This window comes from Arachis ipaensis, chromosome B02 (genome assembly GCF_000816755.2).
Source record: "Arachis ipaensis cultivar K30076 chromosome B02, Araip1.1, whole genome shotgun sequence".
Classification (NCBI taxonomy): Eukaryota; Viridiplantae; Streptophyta; class Magnoliopsida; order Fabales; family Fabaceae; genus Arachis; species Arachis ipaensis.
In genome coordinates, this window is record NC_029786.2 from 80257934 (window position 1) to 80284311 (window position 26378).

The 26378-nt window shown below is 33.9% G+C and overlaps 1 protein-coding gene across 1 annotated transcript; it reads right to left on the reverse strand.

The window, feature by feature from the left end:
* On the reverse strand, positions 18574 to 22442 carry LOC107625521 (probable myosin-binding protein 6). Its single transcript, XM_016328169.2, has 3 exons — positions 21214 to 22442; positions 19827 to 20887; positions 18574 to 19037 (listed from the first exon to the last, which is right to left on the reverse strand). The coding sequence occupies exons 1-3, from the start codon at positions 21833 to 21835 to the stop codon at positions 18978 to 18980; spliced, it is 1743 nt and encodes a 580-aa protein (XP_016183655.1). The 5' UTR covers positions 21836 to 22442; the 3' UTR covers positions 18574 to 18977.

A 26378-nucleotide genomic window follows, 5' to 3' on the forward strand; every position in this document is an offset into this window, starting at 1 on the left:
AGGTATTAAGAACTTTCCAGGATCCTATTTCTTCTGAGGCAATGTCAGTTGATCCAGATCACTCAGTTCATTAATGAGCAAGAGAGGTTCATCTTCCCAAGTCTTATTACCAAATAATTTGGCATTCAGCTTCATGATTGCACCAAGGTACTTGGCAACTTGCTCTTCAGTAACATCCTCATTCTCTTCAGAAGAAGAATACTCATCAGAGCTCATGAAGGGCATAAGGAGGTTTAATGGAATCTCTGTGGTCTCTAGATGAGCCTCAGATTCCTTTGGCTTCTCAAAGGGAAACTCCTTGTTGATCACTGGACGTCCCAGGAGGTCTTCCTCACTGGGATTCACGTCCTCTTCCTCCCCTGTAGGTTCGGCCATGATGGTTATATCAATGGCCTTGCACTCTCTCTTTGGATTCTCTTCTGTATTGCTTGGGAGAGTACTAGGAGGAGTTTCAGTGATCTTCTTACTCAGCTGGCCCACTTGTGCCTCCAAATATCTAATGGAGGACCTTGTTTCATTCATGAAACTCAGAGTGGCCTTAGATAGATCAGAGACTAAATTTGCTAAGCTAGATGGATTCTGCTCAGAATTTTCTGTCTGTTGCTGAGTGGATGATGGAAAAAGTTTACTATTGTTAAACCTTTTTCTTCCACCATTAGTAAAGCCTTGTTGAGGCTTTTGTTAATCCTTCTATGAGAAATTTGGGTGATTTCTCCATGAGGGGTTATAGGTGTTTCCATAAGGTTCACCCATATAATTTACCTCTGCTATTGCAGGGTTCTCAGGATCATAAGCTTCTTCTTCAGAAGATGCCTCTTGAGTAATGTTGGATGCAGCTTGCATTCCATTCAGACTCTGAGAAATCATATTGACTTGCTGAGTCAATAGTTTGTTCTGAGCCAATATGGCATTCAGAGCATCAATTTCAAGAACTCCCTTCCTCATAGGCGTCCAATTATTCACAGGATTCCTTTCAGAAGTGTACATGAACTGGTTATTTGCAACCATGTCAATGAGTTCTTGAGCTTCTGCAGGCGTTTTCTTTAGGTGAATAGATCCACCTGCAGAATGGTCCAATGACATCTTTGATAATTCAGACAGACCATCATAGAATATATCCAGGATGGTCCATTCTAAAAGCATGTCAGAAGGACACTTTTTGGTCAGTTCCTTGTATCTCTCCCAAGCTTCATAGAGGGATTCACCTTCTTTCTGTCTGAAGGTTTGAACATCCACTCTAAGCTTGCTAAGATTTTGAGGAGGAAAGAACTTGGCTAAGAAAGCCATGACCAGCTTATCCCAAGAGTTCAGGCTATCTTTGGGTTGAGAGTCCAACCACACTCTAGCTCTGTCTCTTACAACAAACGGGAAAAGCATAAGCCTGTAGACCTCGGGATCAACCCCATTGGTCTTAACAGTATCACAGATCTGCAAGAATTCAGTTAAGAACTGAAAGGGGTCTTCAGATGGAAGTCCATGAAACTTGTAGTTTTGTTGCATCAGAGAAACTAATTGAGGTTTAAGCTCAAAGTTGTTTGCTCCAATGGCAAGAATTGAGATGCTTCTTCCATGTAAATTGGAATTAGGTGCAGTGAAGTCACCAAGCATCCTCCTTGCATTATTATTATTTTCGGCTGCCATCTCCTCTTCCTTTTCGAAAATTTCTGTAAGGTTGTCTCTGGATTGTTATATTTTAGCTTCTCTTAGTTTCCTTTTCAGAGTCCTTTCAGGTTCTGGATCAGCTTCAACAAGAATGTTCTTGTCCTTGCTCCTACTCATATGGAAAAGAAGGGAACAGAAAATAATAATAGGGATCCTTTTTACCACAGTATAGAGGTTTCCTTGTGTGAGTAGAAGAAAAGAAGAAAAAGAATGAAGAAGAGAAGAATTCAAACTCAGAGGAGAAGAAGGGGTTCGATTTTTGGGTGAGGAGAAGTGTTAGTAGATGAATAAATAAATAGAAGGAGATGAGAGATAAGAAAGGAATTCAAAAATTAAACAAAATAAAATAAAAATATTTTAAAATTAAATTTAAAATTCAAAAACTAATAATTAAAATTAACTTAAAATTAAAACAATTAGTTAATTAAAATAAAATTTTGAAAAAGAGGGAATGAATTTTCGAAAATTAAAGGTAGAGAGTTAGTTGGGCAGTTTTGAAAAAGATAAGAATCAAACAAAAAAATTAAGTGGTTAAGAGATTTTGAAAATTAAATTTTGGAAAGATAAGATTGAAATTTGGAAAAGATGTGATTGAAACAAAAAGATAAGATTGATTGAAAAAGATTCGAAAGTCAAATTTTGAAAAGATAGGAAGTTAGAAAAGAGGTTAGAAAAGATATTTTAAAATTAAATTTTTGAAAAAGATATGAGTTAAAAAGATATGATAGCAAGATATGATTAAAATTAGTTTGAAAAAGATTTGAATTTTAAAATCAAAATTAATGACTTGACTCACAAGTAATCACAAGATATGATTCTAGAACTTAAAGTTTGAATCTTTCTTAACAAGAAAGTAACAAACTTGAAATTTTTGAATCAAAACATTAATTGTTGATAATATTTTCGAAAATTATGAGATAAAATTAAGAAAAAGATTTTTTGAAAAATATTTTTATAATTTTCGAAAATAAATAAGAAAAATGAAAGAGATTTGATTTTTGAAAAAGATTTTGAAAAAGATAAGATTTTTAAATTGAAAATTTGATTTGACTCATAAGAAACAACTAGATTTTGAAAAAGTCAACTCAAATTTTCGAAAATTTATGAGAGAAAAAGGGAAAGATATATTTTTTATTTTTGAATTTTTAATGAGGAAAGAGAAAAACATGAAAAATAACACATAACATAAAAATTATGAATCAAAACACACAATGCATAGAAGAACACTATGAATGTCAAGATGAACACCAAGAACACTTTGAAGATCAAGATGAACATCAAGACTTATTTTTGAAAATTTTTAAGAAAAGAAAAACATGCAAGACACCAAACTTAAAATTTTTTATTTTTTTGCCATTAATAATTCAAGAATGCATATGAAAAACAAGAAAAGACACAAAACAAGAAAATATCAAGATCAAACAAGAAGACTTACCAAGAACAACTTGAAGATCATGAAGAACACTATGAATGCATGAATTTTTGAAAAATGCATAAATTTTTAGAAAAAATACAATTGACACCAAACTTAAAAATTGACTCGAGACTCAAACAAGAAACACAAAATATTTTTTTTATTTTTATGATTTTATATATTTTTTTTTTCGAAAACCGAAATTAAAATAAAATAAAATAAAATAAAATAACTAAAAAATTTACTATATTTTTTAAAATTAGAAGAAAAAGAAATAAAAGAAAATTGAAAACTAAATTAATTAAAAAGATTTGAAAAAAATGTGGGTGAGGATTTTCGAAAAAAATGAAGAGAGAGAAATTAGTTAGGAAGTTTTGAAAAATATATGTCTTAAAATTAAAGATACTTGTAAGAAAATAAAATAAAATAAAATAAAAGATATGAAAAAGATTTGATTTTACGATTTGAGATTAGAAAAGATAAGATAAGCTATGTAAGTGAAGAGAAGGAATTTAAATTAAAAAGTGTTGAAATTTAAATTTTAAATTTGAAAATTAATTTTGAAATTTGAAATTTGAAATTTGAATTTTGAATTTTGAAAGTTGAAATTTGAAATTTGAAATAAGATAAGATAAGATTTTGAAAAAGATATGATTTTTTTTTAAAAAGATTTAAATTTTGAAATTTTAAAACTAAGATAAGATAAAATAGAAAATTTTAAAATAAAATCTGAATTTTTAAAAGGAAAATTCGAAAAATCAATTAAAATAAAGGAAAAAGATATTTTTGAATTCAACGAGTAAAGAGAAAAACAATAAAAAGACACAAAACTTAAAATTTTTAGATCTAATGCTCCTTATTTTCAAAAATTTTGGAGGGAAACACCAAGGAACACCAAACTAAAAAAAATTTTAAGATTAAACAAAAAGAAAACACAAGAACAACTTGAAGATCAAGAAGAACACAAAGAACAAAACTCAAGGAACTCAAAAATATAAAAAAAACATCAAACTTAAAATTTTTAGAAAACTAAAAATGAATTTTCGAAAATTAAAGAAAAATAACAAGAGAACACCAAACTTAAAAATTTGATACAAGATTTAATCAAAGAAAATTTATTTTTGAAAAGTTTTGAAAGGAAGATACCAAAAAATTTGAAAATCACTGTAATTAATAAACACTGAAACTCAAAGAAGCAATAGTTACCAAGAACATAAGCACAACGCTGTAACCAACTGAGTTATTAAAGAAAGAAAAAAAATAATATTTTCTTGAAAAACCTTTTTGAAATTTTTGAAAAAAATAGAGAGGAAAAATAAAGATAAAAGACTCAAATTTAATGACTCTAAATTAAAAAGATAAATTTTTTTCCTAATCTAAGCAACAAAATAAACCGTCAGTTGTCCAAACTCGAACAATCCCCGGCAACGGCGCCAAAAACTTGGTGTGCGAAATCGTGATCTTTACTCCCTTGGTAACGGCGCTAAAAACTACATACGCACGTTCATGTTCTTAATTCTGTTTCACAACTTCATACAACTAACTAGCAAGTGCACTGGGTCGTCCAAGTAATAAACCTTACGTGAGTAAGGGTCGATCCCACGGAGATTGTTGGTATGAAGCAAGCTATGGTCACTTTGTAGATCTCAGTCAGGCGGATTCAAATGGTTGTAGAGTTTTCATAATTAAAAGATAAATAAAACATAAAATAGGATAGAGATACTTATGTAATTCATTGGTGAGAATTTCGGATAAGCGTATAGAGATGCTTTCGTTCCTCTGAACCTCTGGTTTCCTGCTATCTTCATCCAACCATTCCTACTCCCTTCCATGGCAAGCTTTGTGTAGGGCATCACCGTTGTCAATGGCTACTTCCCATCCTCTCTGTAAAAATGATCCAATGTGCTGTCACTGCATGGCTAATCATCTGGAGGTTCTCGATCATACTGGAATAGGATTCACCATCCTTTTGCGTCTGTCGCTATGCCCAACACTCGCGAGTTTGAAGCTCGTCACAGCCATCCCTTCCCGGATCCTACTCGGAATACCACAGACAAGGTTTAGACTTTCCGAATCTCAAGAATGGCCATCCATGGGTTCTAACTTATACCACGAAGATTCTGATTAAGAAATCCACGAGATACTCATTCAATCTAAGGTAGAATGAAAGTGGTTGTCAGGCATGCGTTCATAGTTGGGAATGATGATGACTGTCACGATCATCACATTCATGTTGAGGTGCGAATGAATATCTTAGAATCGGAATAAGCTTGAATTGAATAGAAAAACAGTAGTACTTTGTATTAATTCATGAGGAACAGCAGAGCTCCACACCTTAATCTATGGAGTGTAGAAACTCTACTGTTGGAAATACATAAGTGATAAGGTTCAGGCATGGCCGAATGGCCAGCCCCCAAACGTGATCTAAAGATGAAACTAAAGATGTAAATACAATAGTAAAAAGTCCTATTTATACTAAACTAGTTACTAGGGTTTACAAAAATGAGTAAATGATGCAGAAATCCACTTCTGGAGCCCACTTGGTGTGTGCTTGGGCTGAGCTTGAAGTTTACACATGGAGAGGTTATTCTTGGAGTTGAACGCCAGTTTGTGACGTATTTCTGGCGTTGAACTTCACTTTGCAACTTGTTTCTGGCGCTGAACGCCAGACTGCAACATAGAACTGGCGTTCAACGCCAGTTTGTGTCATCTAAACTCGGGCAAAGTATGGACTATTGTATATTGCTGGAAAGCCCTGGATGTTTACTTTCCAACGCAATTGGAAGCGCGCCATTTGGTGTTCTGTAGCTCCAGAAAATTCACTTTGAGTGCAGGGAGGTCAGAATCCAACAACATCTGCAGTCCTTCTTCAACCTCTGAATTTGATTTTTGCTCAGGTCCCTCAATTTCAGCCAGAAAATACCTGAAATCATAGAAAAATACATAAACTCATAGTAAAGTCCAGAAATGTGAATTTTAATTAAAAACTAATAAAAATATACTAAAAACTAACTAAATCATACTGAAAACTATGTAAAACTAATGCCAAAAAGCGTATAAATTATCCGCTCATCAATCTTCAAAGAGAAAATTTAACTCTATCTACTTGCAATTTGTGGAAGATACATCTGAAGACTGTGCTGCAAAAACTGAGTTGGATTTCTATTTGGAAGAGAGATGTTATGGTAGATAAAACAAATTTGGAAAAATTTGACATTTTGGGCTACTGAAAAAATATTGGAGTGAAATATCCAACTTTACAAAAGATTGCAAGAGATTTTTTAGCCATTTCCATTTCTACTGTTGTCTCAGAGTCTGCTTTTAGCACCGGTGGTCGAGTTATACATCCACATCGCAATAGATTGGATTGTGAACTTGTTGAGGCGTTAATTTGCACTCAGCATTGGATACACTCTTCAGGTAAAAGTACTAATAATTCAAATTTTATTTCGTATTAAAGTTCAATTTCATGTTAAATTTAACTCTCATAAATTGTTGGTTGATATAATATAGGTAAATCAAGGTCGAAAATTCCAATTCCTTGGGACTATGTAATGGATATGGAGATTTAGGAGTTTAGGTAATTATTTTTTTATTATGTCAAATTCTTATTAATTATATGGTATTCTTGTTTATGATGTATGTTAACATATTCATGTTTGTGTTGTATTTTAACAGAGAACACAGAGTTGTTTGTTGGAAGCTGAAGACTTTATTTTATGGCTTTTTTTAAGAATGGAAGTTGTATTTTAAAATTTCGTTTTATGGACTATGATCACTTGATTTTATATTTCTTTACTTGTAAGTTGTAATCTTGGATAAGATATGTATGTTTGTGTGTGTTTTGACATTTTGTGGTTTTTTTTATTTTTTTTAAATTTTTTATGGTAATTTTCATATAAATGTTCAACATAAGCAGATGGGGAATGGGGACCCACGGAGAACACGGGGAACGTGGGGAATGGGAATAGGGGCAATTATTCTCCCATGGCGGGGAATAGAGCGGGGACGGGGACAAAATTTGAGGGCGGGGACGGGGAGCAGGGAGGCATTCCCCGCCCCCGTCCCGCCCCATTGACATCCCTATTCATACGGGATATAAGAGCTTGGAGAGTAGAGGTGAGACCGATGAGGCTAGAGGTAAGTGTGTTTTGAAGCTTCTTTTGCCCTTGAAGAATAGTGCAAAGGGTTTCATCTTGGTTGGAGGAAGAAGAAGGATAGGTAATTTGAGAGGCTTGTGATTGGGTGATTTGAGCTTACCTTTGGTGAGGTGGTTGGTATCTTTGACCTTGGTTTTGTTGTTGGTAAGGAGGATTTTGTTGATACCGATTTTGTTGGTAATTATTGTTCCACCTTTGGTTTCCACCATTGTCTCTTTCTCCTTGGTTGTAGTTGTCTCTCCATCCTTGGTTGGGATTTTCTTGCCAACCTTGGTTGTAGTTACCACCTTGATTATAGTTACCACCTTGTTGATAATACCCTTGATTTGGACGGTTGTAATAAGCATTGGTAGCCGCCAAGGTGTTGTCCTCTTGGAGTTGTGGATATTCATCGGTGTAGTGAGAGTAACAAGCACAAATTTTGCATACTCTTTAAGGGATTAACTATTGACATTGTTGTTGTGGAGGAGGTGGAGGTTGTTATTGATTGAGCTAGAGTTGCTTGAAGATATTGGTCATCTCTCCTAAAGTCTTGGTAAGGGCGGCAGACTCACTACTAGAAGAAACTTCCGCAATAACCTTGGGATGATTATTCCTTTGCCTTGCATGTTGGGTTGACTCGGCTAAATCGGTGATAAGTTGCCACGCTTTCGCCGCCGTCTTGTACTTTGTCAAAGAACCATTACTCGAAGCATCCAAAAGGACCTTATCTTGAGGCTTTGTGCCTTGGCAAAAGTAACTAATAAGCACCAACTCATCAATCATGTGATGGGGGCACGAATCAAAGAGCTTGCTAAAATGTTCCCAATACTCATAGAGAGTTTCCGATTCATCTTGAATGACGCAAGAGATTTCCTTCCTCAATCTATCCGTGACCTCCGGTGGAAAAAACTTGTCCAAAAATTTCCTTCTAAATAAATCTCAATTAGTAACAACATTTTTGGGTTGAGTGTAGAACCACTCCTTTGCCCTTCCCTCAAGAGAAAATGGGAAGGCATATAACCAAATGGCAACCTCGTCCGCACCATGCCGCCTAGTAGTTGAACAAGCTGTTTGAAAGTCTCTAAGGTGCTTGTTGGGATCTTGAGCGGGTAAACCATGGAATTTAGGAAGTAGATTGATCAATGTGGTTTTTAGTTCAAAATCGGCAGTCAAATTCGGATGACGCACTTGAAATAGTTAGAGAGTGAAATCCGGAGCTCCTACTTCCTTAAGAGTGATCCTTCTAGGAGTGGCCATAGTATCAGTACCTAAATCAATGGAAGAGACGTCAATAGATTTAGTGGGAGAGGAATTGGTTTCTTCCTCGAATGACGCTTCAGATTCAACCTCGGTAAGATTGGTGAATTGGGAAAAACCCCTTCACCACCCTCGGAGGCTAACCGATGCCGAGCTCGCCTAATTTGTGAAATGGTTCTTTCAATTTTGAGATCAAATGGGGCTAAACTCGGATTCAGAAATGAACGCGTCATTCAACAAAAGAAATATAGAGCTCATGGAAACAAGATATATTAAGCAAAAATAACTAATAAATACTACTAATAACCAACTAGCACACAAATAAAAGATGCAATTATGCAAATATGAATATATTTACACCAACCAATAATAAGGCACACATATGCAACTCCCCAGCAATGGTGCTAAAAATTGATAAGCGGATAAATGCTAGTCAAGAATTACCAAAAGTATTTTTCCAAATCAACATTGAAAGTACAGTCTTAACCAACGAGATTTTCGCTAATCAAAGTTAAAATGTGTCATAAATGAAATAAATAACCGGAGTAGAATCCCGGGTCGTTTTTCCTCGAAGTTGACACAAGATGAAAATTAATTGTTAGGATTTCCTGGAGATTTTTTTGAAGTGGAAAACAAGAAAAATAAATAACTAGAAATTAGAGCAATAGATAACTAGCAAAAGTTGATAATTAATCAATGTAAAAGGCCTTGGTTAAGGGTGAGAATCAGAATTTCTATCCTCATTGTCTTTCCCAAGTGTGATGGTAAAGCTCATTGCTCTCACTTAGTTATCCTCTAGTAATTGAAGAAAAGTCAAGTGAACACCACTAACTTTAGCTCACCAAGTCCTAGTCACTTCATAGAGAAGAACTAGAGTTGGTGAGGTTCAAGCTAGTTAGCAATTTCCAATTACCAATCAACACTTGAGTATAACAATTCAAGTGGCTCCAATTAATCAACCCCCAAACCAAGCAAGGAAATCTACTCCATTATCATTGATGACATTTCTTCAAATACTTGGTGGGCACAAATAAAAGACATGATAAAAATAATAAAATAACTCAATCCAAATTACCACAAACAATAATCAGCAATAAAAAACAAGCAATTACAATAGATATGCAAATAACTCAATGCATTAATAAAATTGAAGAGTAACAAAATCCAAACATGATTTCAAGTAACCAAATTGAAAAGAGTACTAAAGGAATTAAAGAAGAAAACTAGAAGAAAAATGACTAAAATTGAAGGTAACAACAGTTTCTCTCAAGATCCAATGGAAAGTAAAAGCTAAGAGTACCAAAAATCCTAGAGAGAAGTAGGAGTTTCTCTCAATAGAATTCAAAACTCAAAATCTAAGCTAAAGTGTAAGTGTCTCTATCCTAGCTCCATTCCCAGTGTATTGTCTTCATTTTCGGGCTTGAAACTGGACAAAAAATAGGCCCAGAAATCGCCCCCAGTGAATTCCCGTAATTGCAGCACGTGACGCTCATCACGCGTACACATCAGCCACGTGTACGCGTCACCTGGACTTTGCAGTGGTCACGCGTATGCATCAGTCACGCGTACACGTCAGTCGACAACGCTCCTGGTCACGCGCACGCATCAGCCATGCGTGCGCGTCGGTTCCAGCTGCTCAAATCTTCAATTTCTTGTATTCCTTCCACTTCATCTCCTATGCCATTCCTTTCCTATAAATCCTGTAATCACTCAACAAACACATCACGGCATCGAATGTTAATACGAGAGGATTAAAAATTAGTAATTTAAAGGCCTAGGAAGCATGTTTTCAATCATAGAACAAAATTCGAAAAAAAACTTAAAAACATGCAAATTTTATGGGTAAGTATGAGGATAGTTGATAAAATCCACTGATTTTAACACAAGATAAACCCTAAAAATAGGGTTTATCATAAAGTGTTTGATTTGATACAATAATAAATTTACACGTATTAATACAATAAAAAATATAAACAGATAAAATTATATTATCAAACGTGATCATTTATTTATTTTTTAAAAAATTATTATATCGTTCTTTTTACTAAAATGTCTTTATAATTAATTAGTAAATGACAAAAACATCCTTTTATTTATTTATTTTTATAGAAAGACTTAGGCATCATTATTTCTTATCTTTGACAAATACTACTCTTTTAGATTTAACAAATATTGAAATTAATTAACTTTATTTTTGAATTTCAAATTTCAAATAAAGGAAAAGTTTTGTTCTTCATCCTCTCTCCCTTTCCAATGCTGAGGATGCAAATGACGTTGGTGGTAGTGAGATTCAAGAGGACAATAGGCGTAGTGCTATTTACCCGACTCTTACTTGGGCTTCCCCTTGTCCCTTTGCACATTATTGTTACTGCTCGCACTATTGTTCCTGCCTCCTATTACTTATTTTTCTGTCTACCTTTTAGGTTTGTGCTTAATAAGTCCTCATTTTTTGATCCTCGTTGTGTTATGCTTTGCTCTATTACTCTACTTCAGATTTTATTTGTTGTATGCTATCCATAGAATAATAGAATGACAAATATGCTCTTGATTCCTAATAGAGTGCATGCTTCAATTTGTGTTGATCTTATCTATGGTGGTTTGGATTGTGGAGTTCCTATTTTCATACTGCATTTTCTAAAAGTTACTTTTCTGCAGAAAAATGTTTTGCAGAAAGCATTAGAGAAGAAAGTGAAAAGGGAGATCTATAGGATTTAGCATATGTTGTGAGTTGTTTGCTCAAGCTCATGTCTTTCCAAAGTGATTGCTATTGCTCATGTCTCCTTCTCACCTCAACAATTTTTCTTTTTCAGGTTCATTTCAGCCAGCTCTATTTTATTTTCCTTACTAGGATTGATTCCTTGGCTTGCCTCTTCTATTTTTTGCTATTTTTCTTCTTTTTCCCTAGCCGCTGATTTGTTATGTCGTAGAGTGTGTGTGTTATCTTCATATCATTTCCTTTATTGGTTTCTAGCTCCTTTACTTCTTCTCTTTTCTATTGTAGACTTTTTCTTCCTATTTTTTTTGTTGTCTTTTCATTTCCCTCTATTCCTCTTTTTATTTCTAGTTCTTTTCGTATTAGCTCGACTGAAAACTCTTTTTGCTTTATCCCCTTTTTGTCAACATGTCCCAAATTTACTCTCAGCTGGGTGGCTGCTTGGGCTGCTGTCGCAGGGGGTTATCCACAACCTTCTCCAATATCATGACCACTTAGGTCTGACATTATCAAGTTAGCTAACTTGTCCATAAGTTTTTCAGTGAGTTTTTCTTTCAGTTTTCTGTTTTTTCTTTCGCCGTGCTCTGGTGCTGTCTCTCTTTTCTGATTTTCTTGTTTTACTTTTTTCCCTACCTTATCTGCCTTCAGCCATGGTCCCAACCTCACGTTACTATCCTGACCTTCCTCCACATCTTTTGGCTCGCACGCGCTCTCTTCATGACCCGTTCTCCCGCAATAATAGCAACATGTTGGTAGTTGTTCATACTAAAAATCAACCCAGGTGAGTCCATCTTGTTTACTCCCCATATGTATCTCTTTCCTAAACTGTCTCCACATTCATTTTGATAGTAGCTTTAACAAATCTCTCCTGGTCTCGTCATACTTCGTATATGGCACACTCCTTTACCTTTTTCATACAAGCTGCTATTTTCTTTCCTAACTTAGGGGTTTTATCGTGTTCAGGCAACCCCCAAATCTGTATTTTTACATCAGCCTTGTCTAATTCTTCTTCCATGTTTTCTTCTTTTCTTTTCCATCTCTTCACTAGCAGCCAGGCATTTCTAAACATCCATGGATTTTTCTTTAAAATTCTCTCAAGATCTATCTCCTTTTTGAAAAAAAAAATGGTAGAATTTGAGTCTTATTTCTGTTACTCTAAATCTCTCAGGGTTTCTCCAAATATTGGCCATAGCAGTTTGGATCTAAGCTACATTAATGTGTTTCTTGGTAATGAGTTTTTTCACTATGCTTTTCTTACAGTCTTTCACTCTCTTAGAGATATCTTCATCGTCATATATTACCTGTGCTTCTTCTCCTTCCATTGTTCTATTAGTGTTTTGATGATTTTGTTCTTCTTCCTCATCTGCCATGTTTTGTTTTAGGACCGAAGCTGAGTTATCCCTTCTCAGTTGTTGCTTTAGGGTGATTCACGATCAAGGACGAAGGCTTTCACGATAGCAAAGGAATGTTTAGCACTACACTTCTCAAATTTGAGAACAAATTTTGGGATTGAACAAAGAAGAATGTGAATGATGGTTGCAGTTTTGTCAGTATTAACTTGAATTTGAAACATAATAAAGAATAGAATGAAATATTCTTACTTGATGGTTCTAAATTAAAACAAGTAACTTGTACATTTATGTTGAAATTTTGAAACAGGACACAAATTGTTCACCAAAATTCCACTAACTTGTCTAGCACTTTGTCGCTCCTCTGTTTGTTTGTTTGGTTTTTTTTTTTTAATTGAAGGTGTTAAGTTTAGTTTTCTAAAATAGCACTTGATATTAACACCTCCCAATCAATATAAATGGATCAAAAATTGTGATTCTTGATACTATAGAGGTAGCGACTTAGGCTTGAAGGTATTATATATTAGTAATGAAAGATACCATCGCAATAGTATGAGGAGACATTATCCTAGTATACAAAAGAGATAATGAAAGGAATTTGGGATTTAATTAAAATTTGATTCAATTTGTAAAATGAAAAGGATAAGTTTGGGAATGGGTCACATGCTTAGACATATATAAGCGTCATACCTGACTTTGTAGTTTTCTTGTTTTTTATTCTTATTTTTTTCATGGGCTATGGATAATGTAAAACTAAATGTTAATATTTAAATTAGTCTTTGAAAGATAAGATATTTTTTAAATTTATCTCTGAAAGATTTTTTCAATTAAATTAGTCCTTCAAAAATTACGAATTAATCTTATCTATCTTTCAGTTACTTCACTCACAATTTTCGTCAACGATTGATGATGTGAAATGTTAACTGATAGCATACATGACACATAACATATTCAATTAGACATTGACTAGATATATTTACAAAAATCTATCAATTTAGTTACTAGGTCATATTAGGAATAGAATTTTTGTAATTAGAGAAAATGACTAAATTAATAAATTTTTATAAACATATTTTGTCAATATCCAATTAGACATATAAGGTATTATATATGTTATCAATAAACGTTTCACAATATCAATCTTTGAAGAAAATTGTTAATGAAGTGACTGGAGGACAAATATGATTAATTCGCAATTTTTGAAGGACTAATTTGATTGAAAAATCTTTTAGAGATGAATTTAAAAAATATTTCATCTTTTAGAGACTAATTTGACTATTAACCCGTAAAACTAAACATAATTGTTTATGTATTTGTTATCTCTATTAGTGTTTTCATTCTATATATTCTACATGCATTCTGATTTTTGGGATAATCTTGTATTTATCAATGCCTATTTAAGATAGTTGCCTTGCCAAAGCTTCCATATCAATGCCTATTTAGGATAGTTGTCTTGAGTGTTAGATGACACGTCATTGAAAAGACTCACAACATGAAAATCAGAAGTGCATAATAAGGCTTCAAAAATTGTTTCTTGGGCATGAAAATTGAAATAAAAGTAAAAAAGAAAAGAAACAAAAAAGAAAAGAAGAAGTCAAGTACATTGAAATTGTTGGATGTGAATCTTTTTGGTGCTGTTTGTGAACGAATGCTGCGATCATCTAAGCTGACATTCAGGTGGCGGCTTCCAACGCCGTGGTGACTAGTGACGAAGGAACCGGAACTGCTGAAGCCTTATGCAGGCAACATAGTACTCAATGTGCTTCACTTTGTGGAAAGCGATGCAAGTTTGACTTTTGGCAATTTTTATGACCGTTGCAACTATCTGAATTTCAGCATTAAAGAGTGCAAATTAGACTCTCCTAAAAAAAACTGGAGCCGTAACCGGCAGTGGATATGAATGCAATCATAGTTAGTGTTTTGGGATTTGGGGGCAAATATCCAAGTTTGAGTTTCTATGGAAGAATTGGCTATGGTTAGGGCTGGCAATGGATAGGGTAGGGTTTGGATTCTACTCTAACCATACTCGTGTGTTGAAAATTTTATTAAAACTCTACTCTATTCTACTCGCGGGTTGAGAATCTCTCAACTCTAACCCTACCGGCATCTTAAAGTTCTAAACCCTACCCTATCTTACTCTACCCGCAAAAATATCAATCTTTTTTAAAAGTAAATATAAAATTCAACCATTCTGAATTTCATACATATTAATAAAATAAAAAATAAAAAATTAATGCTCTAAATTACTAAATTAACTAACTAGTTTAGTATTTGTTCATTTATTGTAAATCATTACATAAGAGAGATTGTGGTTTCAACTCTCACTTCTACACTATATCTACCCTACCCAAACGGGTTGGATCGGATTGGGTACCTACGGATAGGTAAAGATTGCCAGCCCTAGCTATGGTAGAAAAAGTTGATCATGGTGCTGTAAGATATTTACTAAAAGATGTCTATTATGTGGTGAGGATGAGAAAAAATGGATCCTCTCAATTTTTTTTAACAATTGATGGAATAAAGTGTAATCTCTTACCATTAATTTTTAAGTGGGATTAAAAATAAATATAAAAAAAATAATGAAGAATTAGAGATCACATTTTATACTCTCAATTTTTTTTTAATAATTGAGAGGATCCATTTCCAGGATGAGAGCCAGTGCAGTAAAAAGACCGGATTTCTATTGTACCTTTTTTTTAATAATTAGAAACATACCCAAAAGATCAAGTATAAGTATACTAAGTTAGATGGTGTTAGTGTGGAGAATGAAAATATTGGATTTTGGTTGAAATTTATTCTTACAAAAAATTATTGGGCTGGGCCTAGTTGGGTGGGATTTGATTGGTTTTTCATCAAAACAAAAATAAGAGTTTAATTAGTTTACAATGTTGATATGTGTGTGCATATATGTCACATTCTTAAAGGATAAGAAATGTTGGGAAGTGAAGTAATTGAATTCAATTAAAAATCAATATATGCTTATGATATGAATACTGAAAATGTTTATATTTTTGAAAACTATTCATGTTAACTTTTTTTTTTTTTTTGTTAATTGAACTATCTTATATTATGCAGAATTTGAAAATCTAAACTTCACCTTATCACTCTAATTTAAATGTTAATTATAGTTTTATTTTTTTTAAATCGAGAACTTAATTATTAAGTAACTCCTATACTGTGAACATCATTTGATTTAATTGTTAGCCTTTTTGTAAACATTAAAAATTATAATTTGTTATTTATGCATTTATATTGATTTGTATAATATTATACATATGTGTATATTTAATGTTAGTAATTTAAGTTAGTTACGCACATAATGAAATGTCCAAAGTTTTGTTGCACATAATTATTTTTTATATTAATATAAATTAAATTACAAAAAGATTAATTAAAAGAAAATACCAATATAATTATAACCACATTTATTGATAAATACATAAGTTTTTTTTATCGAATTATAGAATTATTTTTCAAGGAGGTAGTGGACTATACTAGTGTTTACGAATTTGGATTGGCAATTTTTGGGAGCCCAAATTTTTTTTAATAGCTTGATATTGACTTTGACTTTAACTGAGTATGTAATGAATCCTACGATCATTTTTTAACTTAATGTTCAATTGCAAAATTTTAAAAGAGTCCCAAATTTTTTTATAATTCAAAATTTTAACCAGGCTTTTGAAGGATCAGAGGATACTTTTGTCACCATAGAAGCTTCCTTCTATGGATTGTTGGGTTCTTGGGGCATTGTTGTAAATAGGTGATTTGTATATGATGTGCAAAAAAAAAAAATTGTTAGATCTTATTTTTTAATAATATATATTTAATATCTAGTTCTTTTTATCGTGTTTTTTAATTTTTTAGGGACTTATTTGTCAATAGCAGCTTTGAAAGTTATTTTTGTTAGCGTGTGAAGTTTCGATTATCATTTTAATAATTTATTCAATTTTATAATGTTGTGCTTAGTGTATGTAAATAGGTTTATAAATAACACTAAAAATTGGACTTTAACAAAAGTTACAATAAATAATTAAGAGTTATAATATTAGCTTAATCTGTAAAACTGTGACATCTGAAATGAATCGCAGCAACAAGAGATTTAGTATAAGAAAAATCAGCAATATTTTTAGATAGAATTTTACGGTAATCTTTGAATCCAGCTCAATAGTTAGATTAAGAATACTAAAATTGATAGCCAAATCTAATCCAAGAAGAATTTTCCATAATTCAACCTGAGTAATAGAGCAAATACCTAAATTAGCATTGAAATATGCCAAAAATTTACTATCATGATCTCTTATTATATCATCGCAAGCCGCAGTTCCTTCTTTTGTGACTGAACCATCAGTATTTAATTTGAATAATCGCAAGGCAGAGTTCATCCATCATTTGTTTCTCAAAAAAGGAACAAACTCTACTCCTGATTTGAGAAGTTCGAATTGTGCAAAATAGTAGTCTTTAGCTAAATGGAGAGAAGTCCAACAAATGGAATAGCGGTCAGCTCAAAAATAAACTTGTTCTGCCAAAGCTAAAGGGGCCAAAGACAAGGGGCCAAAGGACACCTTGGTAGTGGGATTGAGCCGATAGATTTTTCAAGAGTCATAGGTAAAGCGGCTTATTGAAAACAGTATCCATATTCAATGTATTATCTATGTTCTTCCACGTCTAGTGCACGACTTTACAATCCTTGAGGACATAGAGCAAAAATTCAGGATAGATACCACAAATACAGTAAAAATTATCAGGTGTCATTCTTCTTCGAAAATGAAGTTCATTTGTGAAAAGAGCATTGTTTGCTACTAGCCAACAAAATGCACGAAGTCGTTATGGGATTTGCAATTTCCAGATCTTCGTGAAAAGCACATCTGATCCACAGCTTCCAAATAAATCAAACAAGCTGACTTAATGGTAAAAAAAAAAATCTATAGCTGAGTGTAACCAAGCAATTTGGTCCTCTCCCATATGATCTCTCGTGGTTTAATTGCAGCCAAGATAGGAACCAATCTTCATTTAGAAAATTATCAAGGAGATTAAAATTTCAGTTTGAGTCAACCACATATTCTACCACTTTGTCCTCCATTCGCTTTTCTATAAGAAATTCGAGAACAAGTTCAGCTAGTCTCTGCACACCAGGTATCCAATGGTTAGTCCACATATTCACCTGATTTTCAGCACCCAGCCTCCAAATGAAATTTTTCGCAAAGGTTGCTCAAAACTGACAGATACCTTTCCATACATTAGAACAAGATTGAGGCTTGTTAATTATTAGAATTTGATTATTCACGCATCTATATTTGCTCCGTAAGACCTGTACCTATAGAATATCTGAATGGTGAATCATTTTTCAAGCTGGTTTCATCATGCAAGCATTATTTAGAGTTCTGACTGGTCTAAAGCCTAGTCCTCCCTAATCTTTAGTAGACAAATTTTCTCCCAACTAAAGAGATTAGGCTTCTTACCATCAAAATATTTTTTCCATATGAAATTTCTACAAATGTCATCAATTTATTACAAACACTTAGCGAAATCTTCATGGTTTACATTAAATAAGAAGGAATGATAGCTAGCGTAGATTGCGTTAAAGTAACCCTTCTTGCAAGAGAAAAATTTTGATCCTTCCGGGAACTTAGTCGGCTGGTCATAATCTGCAGTAAAAAACATTTTAAATTATAATTATTTTATAAAATAAATTTAATTTTGATGCACTGTCAGTGTAAATTTGTTTTAAAAGTGCATCCAATTATATAACGTCATATTAGTAAAAATAACTATCTTTTACATTTATATTTCTTTCGGGCTTAGGTGGAGCTACTCCTGCAGCGTTTTTGCAATAACGCAAACTTGGAAACCAATCTGAGGCGTCGGCCACTGATTCTATATTTTTAATGTGTATAATCTGAATAATAAATTTGGTTGATTCTAAATTCGCTGAACAATCATGCTCATATGAATTCAATCATAGCATGCTTTAATTTATAAAAACCTCAGGACTTAAACTTTCAAAAAGCACAAAACCCAAAATACACGCATGCACACTATACAAGCAATCATATTAATACAATAAGAAACTGAAAAAACAAATAATTACATTCACAAGTTGTCCTCTATGCTTTATAGACATGATAATAATAATAATACCTCAAAAGCTACATCAACAAAGAACGGAAGATCAAACTAATGATCACAAGAAAAATATGATTACAGATCATATCCCACCAAGGCAAACAACAAACGCAAAGGGTGGGGGAAATGACTTGTACTAAGGCTTAAAAACTGCTTATTTTAACTACATTTTGAGCTTTATTGGGGCTATGATAAAGTTTATTTACACCCTAAAACATAACATGGAATACTACGTGCTAGTGATGAATAATGAATACCAAAGTAGCTACCGAAGTTGGTTGCCATTTACAATTTCCAGAGTGCCATAGGCACAGAACTCATGAACTTTCACTAGATTCCCAAGAAGCACTTTGGCAGCGTCTTTTCCTCAAGCTCACCTGAAAACATAAGGGGGTATATAGTAAGCACCAGTCACCAAGCAAGATAGCAATGAGAAACAGTAATACTTGTTTTTTCACAGAATACACTTTCAATAACTTGTAAATTGTCACAATTTTAGACTTGAAGCTTCTAAATTGCCTTAATTTTACACCTAACGTTTCAAATTGTTGTCAGATGTACCCATATAACCAATGGCAGAAGTTGATGTGACAATTGGCTAAAAGGTAGATCTGACAACATTTGGAAATGTTATACGTAAAATAGAGATAATTTAAATGTTAGGCATAAAGTCGAAAAATTTGAAACATTTTAGGAGTGAAAAGTGTACTTCAGGCCTTATTCTTTCAATAAGAAAATAGATGTGCTGTGGTATCTTGGAATAACAAATGCAAAAAATTGAATACACCAGGAATTTCAGTATCCTAAATTATTGAACTAGCAGCAGCCGATATCTATTTAAGGATATATGAAGTGTTGCACAAGAAAATATATTTTCAACTTTTCTCATACCACAGCTCTTAACGACAGTGGGTTTGGAAACAGAGACAAAGGTTTGGATACAAGCTATGCACATATAAATACAGTTCAAGATGTGTAGAGGAAGGTGCAATTTTGTCTCCACTAATCTAAGAACCAGATTCGAATTGCTTGTCTTATATGTTCTAGCTTGTAGAAACAGTAAATAATCACATGTGAATAAACAGTTGCAGCAAAAAACATAATTTCAAAGACAATTACTTTGTTAAAATTTAAGTGGCAAGTAGGTAAGAAGTCTCAAATTATACCTTAACAGATGAAGGAGGCAAGGAAGCTCCACGAGCAATGTTTCTCAATTCTTTAGTCTGTAGAATCTGGCCTGATATCTCCTCTAAAAGATTCGACTGAACCCTTTCACTTTCTCCATTCTCTGCAAAGATATACAATTTTCCTTTCTCATGCTGTATCATCTTCAGCCTTTCTCCGAGCTTCTCGATCTCCGTGTCAATCTTCAGCTTTTCATTGTTGTTTACACATGAAGAATCCCTTCCTGAATCATTGCCTGTCCTAGGACACTTACTCACTATATTATTATTTGTTTTATTTTCCTGTTCCCTAAGTTCTATGTTGTCATCAACAACATGGACATCAAGAACATCTGGCTCAGTATCATGTTCTATGTCTTTTGCCCGCAGTTCTCCACCTTCCATGCCGATACAAGTTGGAGCTAACATGTAATCCGAGGAAATATTTGAGGGTTCATCTTTCTTGACTGATATAGTGCATTCATTCTGCAGTACCTCTTCATGTGTTTCGAGCATAATAGGAAGTGCTTGTTCCCATTCATCCGATAACACCCTTGGCTTGCCATTATTTGACCTGTCACTTCCTCTCAAACCCATCTGCTTATAAGCTTCGAGCTCCTTTTCCAGAAAGTGATTCTCCCTTTCCCTCCTTATGAGGATCTCTTGCAGAATAATCATCTCCTCTTCATCGTAAGTGAATCGTTCTTCTATCATCCTCTGGTATTGCCTCATTTCCATTTCCATTGATGCCTTCTCCTCCTGCAAACGAGATATCATAGCCATGGCTTCATCAGCAGCAGTAGCGGCTGCAGCTCTCTCCTTCTCTAGCTCTAGGTATAGTGCAGCATAGGCAGCTTTCTCTTCTTCTAGTGCGTCTTCCAAAATCTTGATCTGTTCTTCTCCATTCCCATGAACCTGGACTGCGTCTCGCACGCTATTGATGTAATTTTCCAACAAAGAAGAACATTTGTCTTGGCCTGGACTATCCACCATTGATCCATTAAATTCATAACTATCACATGTCTTTACATCCAAATCATGGCCAGTTTGAACATCATCAACACCTAAATAGCAAGGACGACAGATGAACAAGTAGTTAAAAGCCAATATTCAGCATGCAGAGAATAACAATTATATAAGAGATTGCTCAACAAGAATGTAAAAGTCCAATGTCACATTTTCTATATTAAGTGATTCCATCTAGTTACCATGTCTGAAGCATATGAATATCATTTATCAACAAAATCAAGCAAGAACCATAAATAGCACAAATATATGAAAGATAAGTGTTGCATATCTTAATAAGCCTCCAACCTTCACAGGAATAACCTGTAACTTCAACTGAAATCGTTGTATGAACCACAATTTGTACAGATAACTTCTCACTTACCAAGTAGAGCAACTTCTTTCCTTGGATCAGGATTTATCTTTTCATTGGTTTTTCCTGCAATCCCATCGTCACAAGGCAAGAGCGAAGTAGAAGCAACATTAGACTGCATACTATCAGAACCACTAACCAAAGTCAACTTCCCAGAACCATAATTATTAGCCCTCCGGCGACGCCGAATTCCGGATCTTCTTTTCAAGCTCATAACCCTCTTCCCCTTAGCATCATAACCATTTTCATTCTCAACCAAAGGAAGCAAACGAGGCCCCGAACACGAACTACAAGAAGCCTCATCCTCCAACTCAACAACATCCCTATTATTGCCACATGAATGCCCCTTCACCCTAACAAGATCAAAAGGGAACCTATTCACTGCCATCACTTGAATTGAGCATATCTTTGTTGAAGGCCACTCAAATAACAGTTTGTGAACACAGAAAGTGCTGTTCATATACCCAAAACTACCCTTGCAGGGGCATGGCATAAAGAGCCCGAAAAACCAGAAGAATTTGGAGGCAAAGAAAGCAAAAGCTGACCCACATAGCAAGAAGTAAGCTATAACAAGGTCAATAAATGCTCCAATCAGACCTCCAAGGGTCCAAGAATGAGATTCATGCAAATCCATGTTCTCCCCCTTTATGAACTCAAAACCCGAGTTTCCCCTTCAAGAAGAAGCATTTCACCATCACAAAAACAACACACCCCAAGCAAAATCCAAAATTTCCATACACCAAAATATCTCAATTCAAAAGCTGAAAGGGTTCAAGATCAAACCTCAAAGCAGGTGATGATAGAATAACTTGAAGAAAAATACAAAAAAACAACAGAAACTCAAGATCATGCTTAAAATGAACAATTATAAGCTCGCAAATTCTAATTTCAATTTCCAAAACGCTGAACACTATTCTTCGTTGCTAAACGACAAAAGATAATAAGAACAAATTGGATTTAGGAGGAGGTTGGTGGTTAATAGTTGAGAATTTAAGTAGGAATAGTAAAAGGCCCAAAAGGAGATTAGATTAATGAAGAACAAGAACAGTAATGGTGAAGGTAATGATGATTGTGCAATGAATTTTTATGAAGATTCCCATGTGATGTTTTTAAAGAAAGAAAGAGCTATTATAAAATGGTTTTGTTTTATTGCATCATGCGCTTCAAACAACTTTTCTATTTTTTTTTTCATTTCATTGTGCGCTTGATTGAGACAAAGACTAGTATGCTCTCTTTGGCTGCTTTCTTAGAACAAAGGGAAAGTGCAATTAATATAGGCGCACAGTGAAGTCAAACGACGTCGTTTGGCAGCTAACTATTTTTTTTATTTTTTATTATATTGGAAAAACAACCATTTGTACTCATGAACTTTACGAACATTGACAAAAGTATCAATTAAAGAAGAAAACTAATGTTGTATCCATCAAAGATAGATTTCGTAAGACAAAAGTGTCCAAATCCTAAATCTATGTTGACTTTTTAATAAAATTCCAGAATTACGTCCACCATTATCTTCAACCCCTCCTCTCTTCTTTCTCAAATCTCAAACACCTCCATTGCCTAAAAATCCTAATCTCAATACCTAAAAACCCCAAATTACCATTTTCCTAATCCTAATTTCAATACCCCTTTCAACAAATTTCAACCCTCTCTTTATTCTTTTCATCAATTTTACCACCTCCTCCACCAACACCATCATCACCGCCACCATCACCAACTGTCAACATCATCTTCCTCCGTCTCCACTATCACAGCCATAAACAACAACAACTTCACTCTAACTTTTAATTTTACTTCTCATCATCACTTCTCCAATCTCAAATCTTATCAACACTCTATTACCGCTATTAACATCACCACTCTTCCTCCATCACTTTCAATACAATGTCAGAAGGAGGAGAACCTTTGGATGCTAAAAATTGAAACTTTGGCAAGATCGCTTTGGTGGGGTCGCATGTGAGTAACACAGGAATCTTGCACATGATGGTGGTGATTTGGGAAAGTGAGAAAGTTCAACTTCGTTAATTATATAATAAATTTGTAATTTGTACTATTGTAAATATAGGATCTTTTTTCATGGAGTACATGAGCTTGAAGTGGACCTAGGAGGAGTTGAATCATACCACAGGACCTTGCGCGCTGGATCTCGGTTCATTCTCACTTCCGGAGCTTCTTCATCTAGCGTTGCGTGGAAACGGATGGATTGCCTGGTCGCCTTGTTGTCGTCTTTGTCATCGTCAGCATGGAAAGATGGGGCAGTGGTGGTTAGTAGAGTAGTAGAGAATAGAAGGTGGTTAAGGTAGTGGCAATGGAGGTGTTTGAGATTTGGGAAAGAAGAGAAGAGGGGTTGAAGATAAAGGATGGGGTAATTCTGGAATTTTATTAAAAAGTCAACATAAATTTAGGATTTGAGTACTTTTGTCGTACGGAATCCATCTTTGATGGATACAACGTTAGTTTCATTCTTTAATGGATATTTTTGTCAGCGTTCATAAAGTTCATGGGTACAAATGGTTGTTTTTCCTTATTATATTCTTGGTCGAATAGAATAAGGACTAATTTCTGTCGCACGTTAAAATTCTAGTTAAAAATTTGTACTAACTAATAAATTCACAAGACAAAATTGGAGCCTAACATTTATTTAAATCAACTATTAAACTATTCCATCTCAATTTTTGGTATCTAACTATATGCGAGTATAACTGCCACGTGGTGCATGTGAGGTAGCAAGAAGTGTGGTGTTATCGAATTTAGATCCTCTAAATTTTAAATTTTTATTTTAGAGGATAAATTGTAATCTTTTACCTTTAAATAATTTCTCTCTGATATAGTCATATTTTTTTTGTCCCACTTATAAAATAAATGATGAGAGATCACACTTTATCTTCTAAAGTAAAATTTAAAATTTAAAAGATGTAAATCTGGTGTTATTAACTTAGTCTAGATGGTTGGACCAATTTCTCCATTCTAAGATATGCACGACAGTCATGAAGATGTAAAACACAATAATTCGATAAGTTGCCAAATCATAGCATTAAAGGTGAAAAACGTCTATGTGACTATATAAAAAAGATGTATGTTATACAAAATTTTTTAACTATCATCCAAAAGTACTTCTAACTTAACTATCAGAATGTTTTGTAGGTTGTCCTCCCCTATAGTACCAACTCGACATGGATTAGGATTCTTGTTACTCACTAGTTCAAAAACTCTACTTAAGGTACAAATAAAAACACATGACGAAAAATATACTACAACCTTATTTTTATGTATGTGTCCTAAACATTTATTATAGAAAAAAAAAAAAGGCTTCTTTAGTAAACAATGGAAACATGGTTCATCAGTTTATCTAGGAAAATGCCAAAATACAAACAAATAAATAAAAGAGATGATATCAAAACAAAGAAAATTAAGTAGGCCGCCATACCCCAACACGAAATGTCAATTTGGACACAATAAATGATGGGCTCATTAAGGTTCTAGAGATTATTTAGGTATAATTGTTGTTGTTGTTGAAACAAATAGAGAAAAAATTTAAGAAAAAAAAACTTTTTTAATATCTAAGTTTTACTCCATGACTATTAGAGTATTAAACTATTAATGCTTCTATACAGTGTCTAAAATTTCTACTAAATATGATAATTTTTTTTCTTTCTCTTTTTCAAACAAATATTTTTTGAAGTCTTTTATTCTAATTTTGATCTAATCTAATTAATGATTATTTTTATATTAATTTTAATTTATTAATTAAAAAAAGAGTTAAGTGAGTTAGCCCACCAACCTGCTATAAAGTTGGACATGCTAGCATTTTGAACCCACTTTACTTGGCGGAGTAGGCCGACCCTCCATATTTTTGGGGTGGGCTTTGGTAAAGTGGGGTGGGCTACCCACTTTACCACTCCTAGTTATTTAGCTTATGTTTAATGTGTATTTTATATTATAACGGATGAGTTTAGAAAACTCTAATTTAAATTAATGATGATCAAACATTATTAAAATAATTAGTTGCAAAATTATTAATTTGATTTTAATTCATATGTGCTAATTAAAATAATTTTGCTATGCAGGTTTTTGCTGTTGGACCGAAAAGAAAAGAAAAAAATTGCAAGCCCAATTGTGTTAAAGAAAAACACACTTAGCCTTGGATCAAGTTGAATTAATTGATGTAGCTGAAGCACGTTTTTTTTTTTGGTTGGGCCAATATATTGAAACTAGCCCATCTTAAATCTTTGCTACCAAGACCAAAAGCTTGGTCTGAAACCAATAATGAAAGAAAGCAAAGTTCCATGCTTCCAACGGATCCCACTTTCAAGTAGGAATGAATTTCAAATTCAATTAATTTGAATTAACTTGCATTGGGAACCATGAGAGAGAAATTGTAATTGATTTGATTGATAGCCTTAATGAGGCACGCTACTCAACAAAAGGAAGTGGAAAACTTAATTCACTCTAATTCTCTCTCTTTGTTACATTGATTATTGTTCAAATTTTTTCTCTCTACTCTCTCTTCTCTCTTGGTCACTTCACAGAGAAAGCAAGGAAGCTATGGCAAGCTACCAAAGAGAAGAAGAAGTAAGTAACAAGACCATTGTAATGATGGCAAGAAAAAGAAAACAAAAAGTATGTTGTGCCTGAAATCTTCACCAAAAGAAGGTAAGATTTGGTGAAGTAAGCTCAACCTCTCCATACCAAAAATGGAAGAAGAAGATTTCGGTCAGAGGAAGAAGATCTCAGAGGCATGGCTCGTCTCTACTTTGTGTTCACTCATCACAGAAGGTAGCTAGGAAGGCTACGTGAATGAGGAAGCAAAAGTGGAGCAGAAGGAGCTGTCATGCATCAAGAACTCATCAAGGACTAGGGATCCTTCTTGGAGTGCAAGTCAAGATGGATGGCTCGGATTGATGAAGCTTGGTGTAAAGGGAAGACTCAGAGGTAATTGCATATTGGTTTTAGTATTCGGTTATCTCTCTCCTCTCTCTGGCCGAACCGGTTTTGCATGAAGAAGAAGAAGTTTAGCTTGGTTCATTTGGTTTCAACCGTAGAGGCTTCCCCTCTATAAATAAGGGAGAACAGCCAGGGCTTGAAGCAAGGAGTGAGAGTGCAAGGCACAGAGTTCTCATAGCTACCTAAGCTAACAGAAAGTCTTCTCCTTCAATGTTCTTCATTTTGTATTTTTC

Coding starts and splice junctions, on each gene's coding strand:
- LOC107625521 (XM_016328169.2), bottom strand. CDS start 21,835: ATGGATTTGCATGAATCTCATTCTTGGACCCTTGGAGGTCTGATTGGA. Junction 20,888..21,213: donor GAAAGAAGTTGCTCTACTTG/GTAAGTGAGAAG, acceptor CTTGCTATTTAG/GTGTTGATGATGTTCAAACT. Junction 19,038..19,826: donor TGCCTCCTTCATCTGTTAAG/GTATAATTTGAG, acceptor TTATGTTTTCAG/GTGAGCTTGAGGAAAAGACG.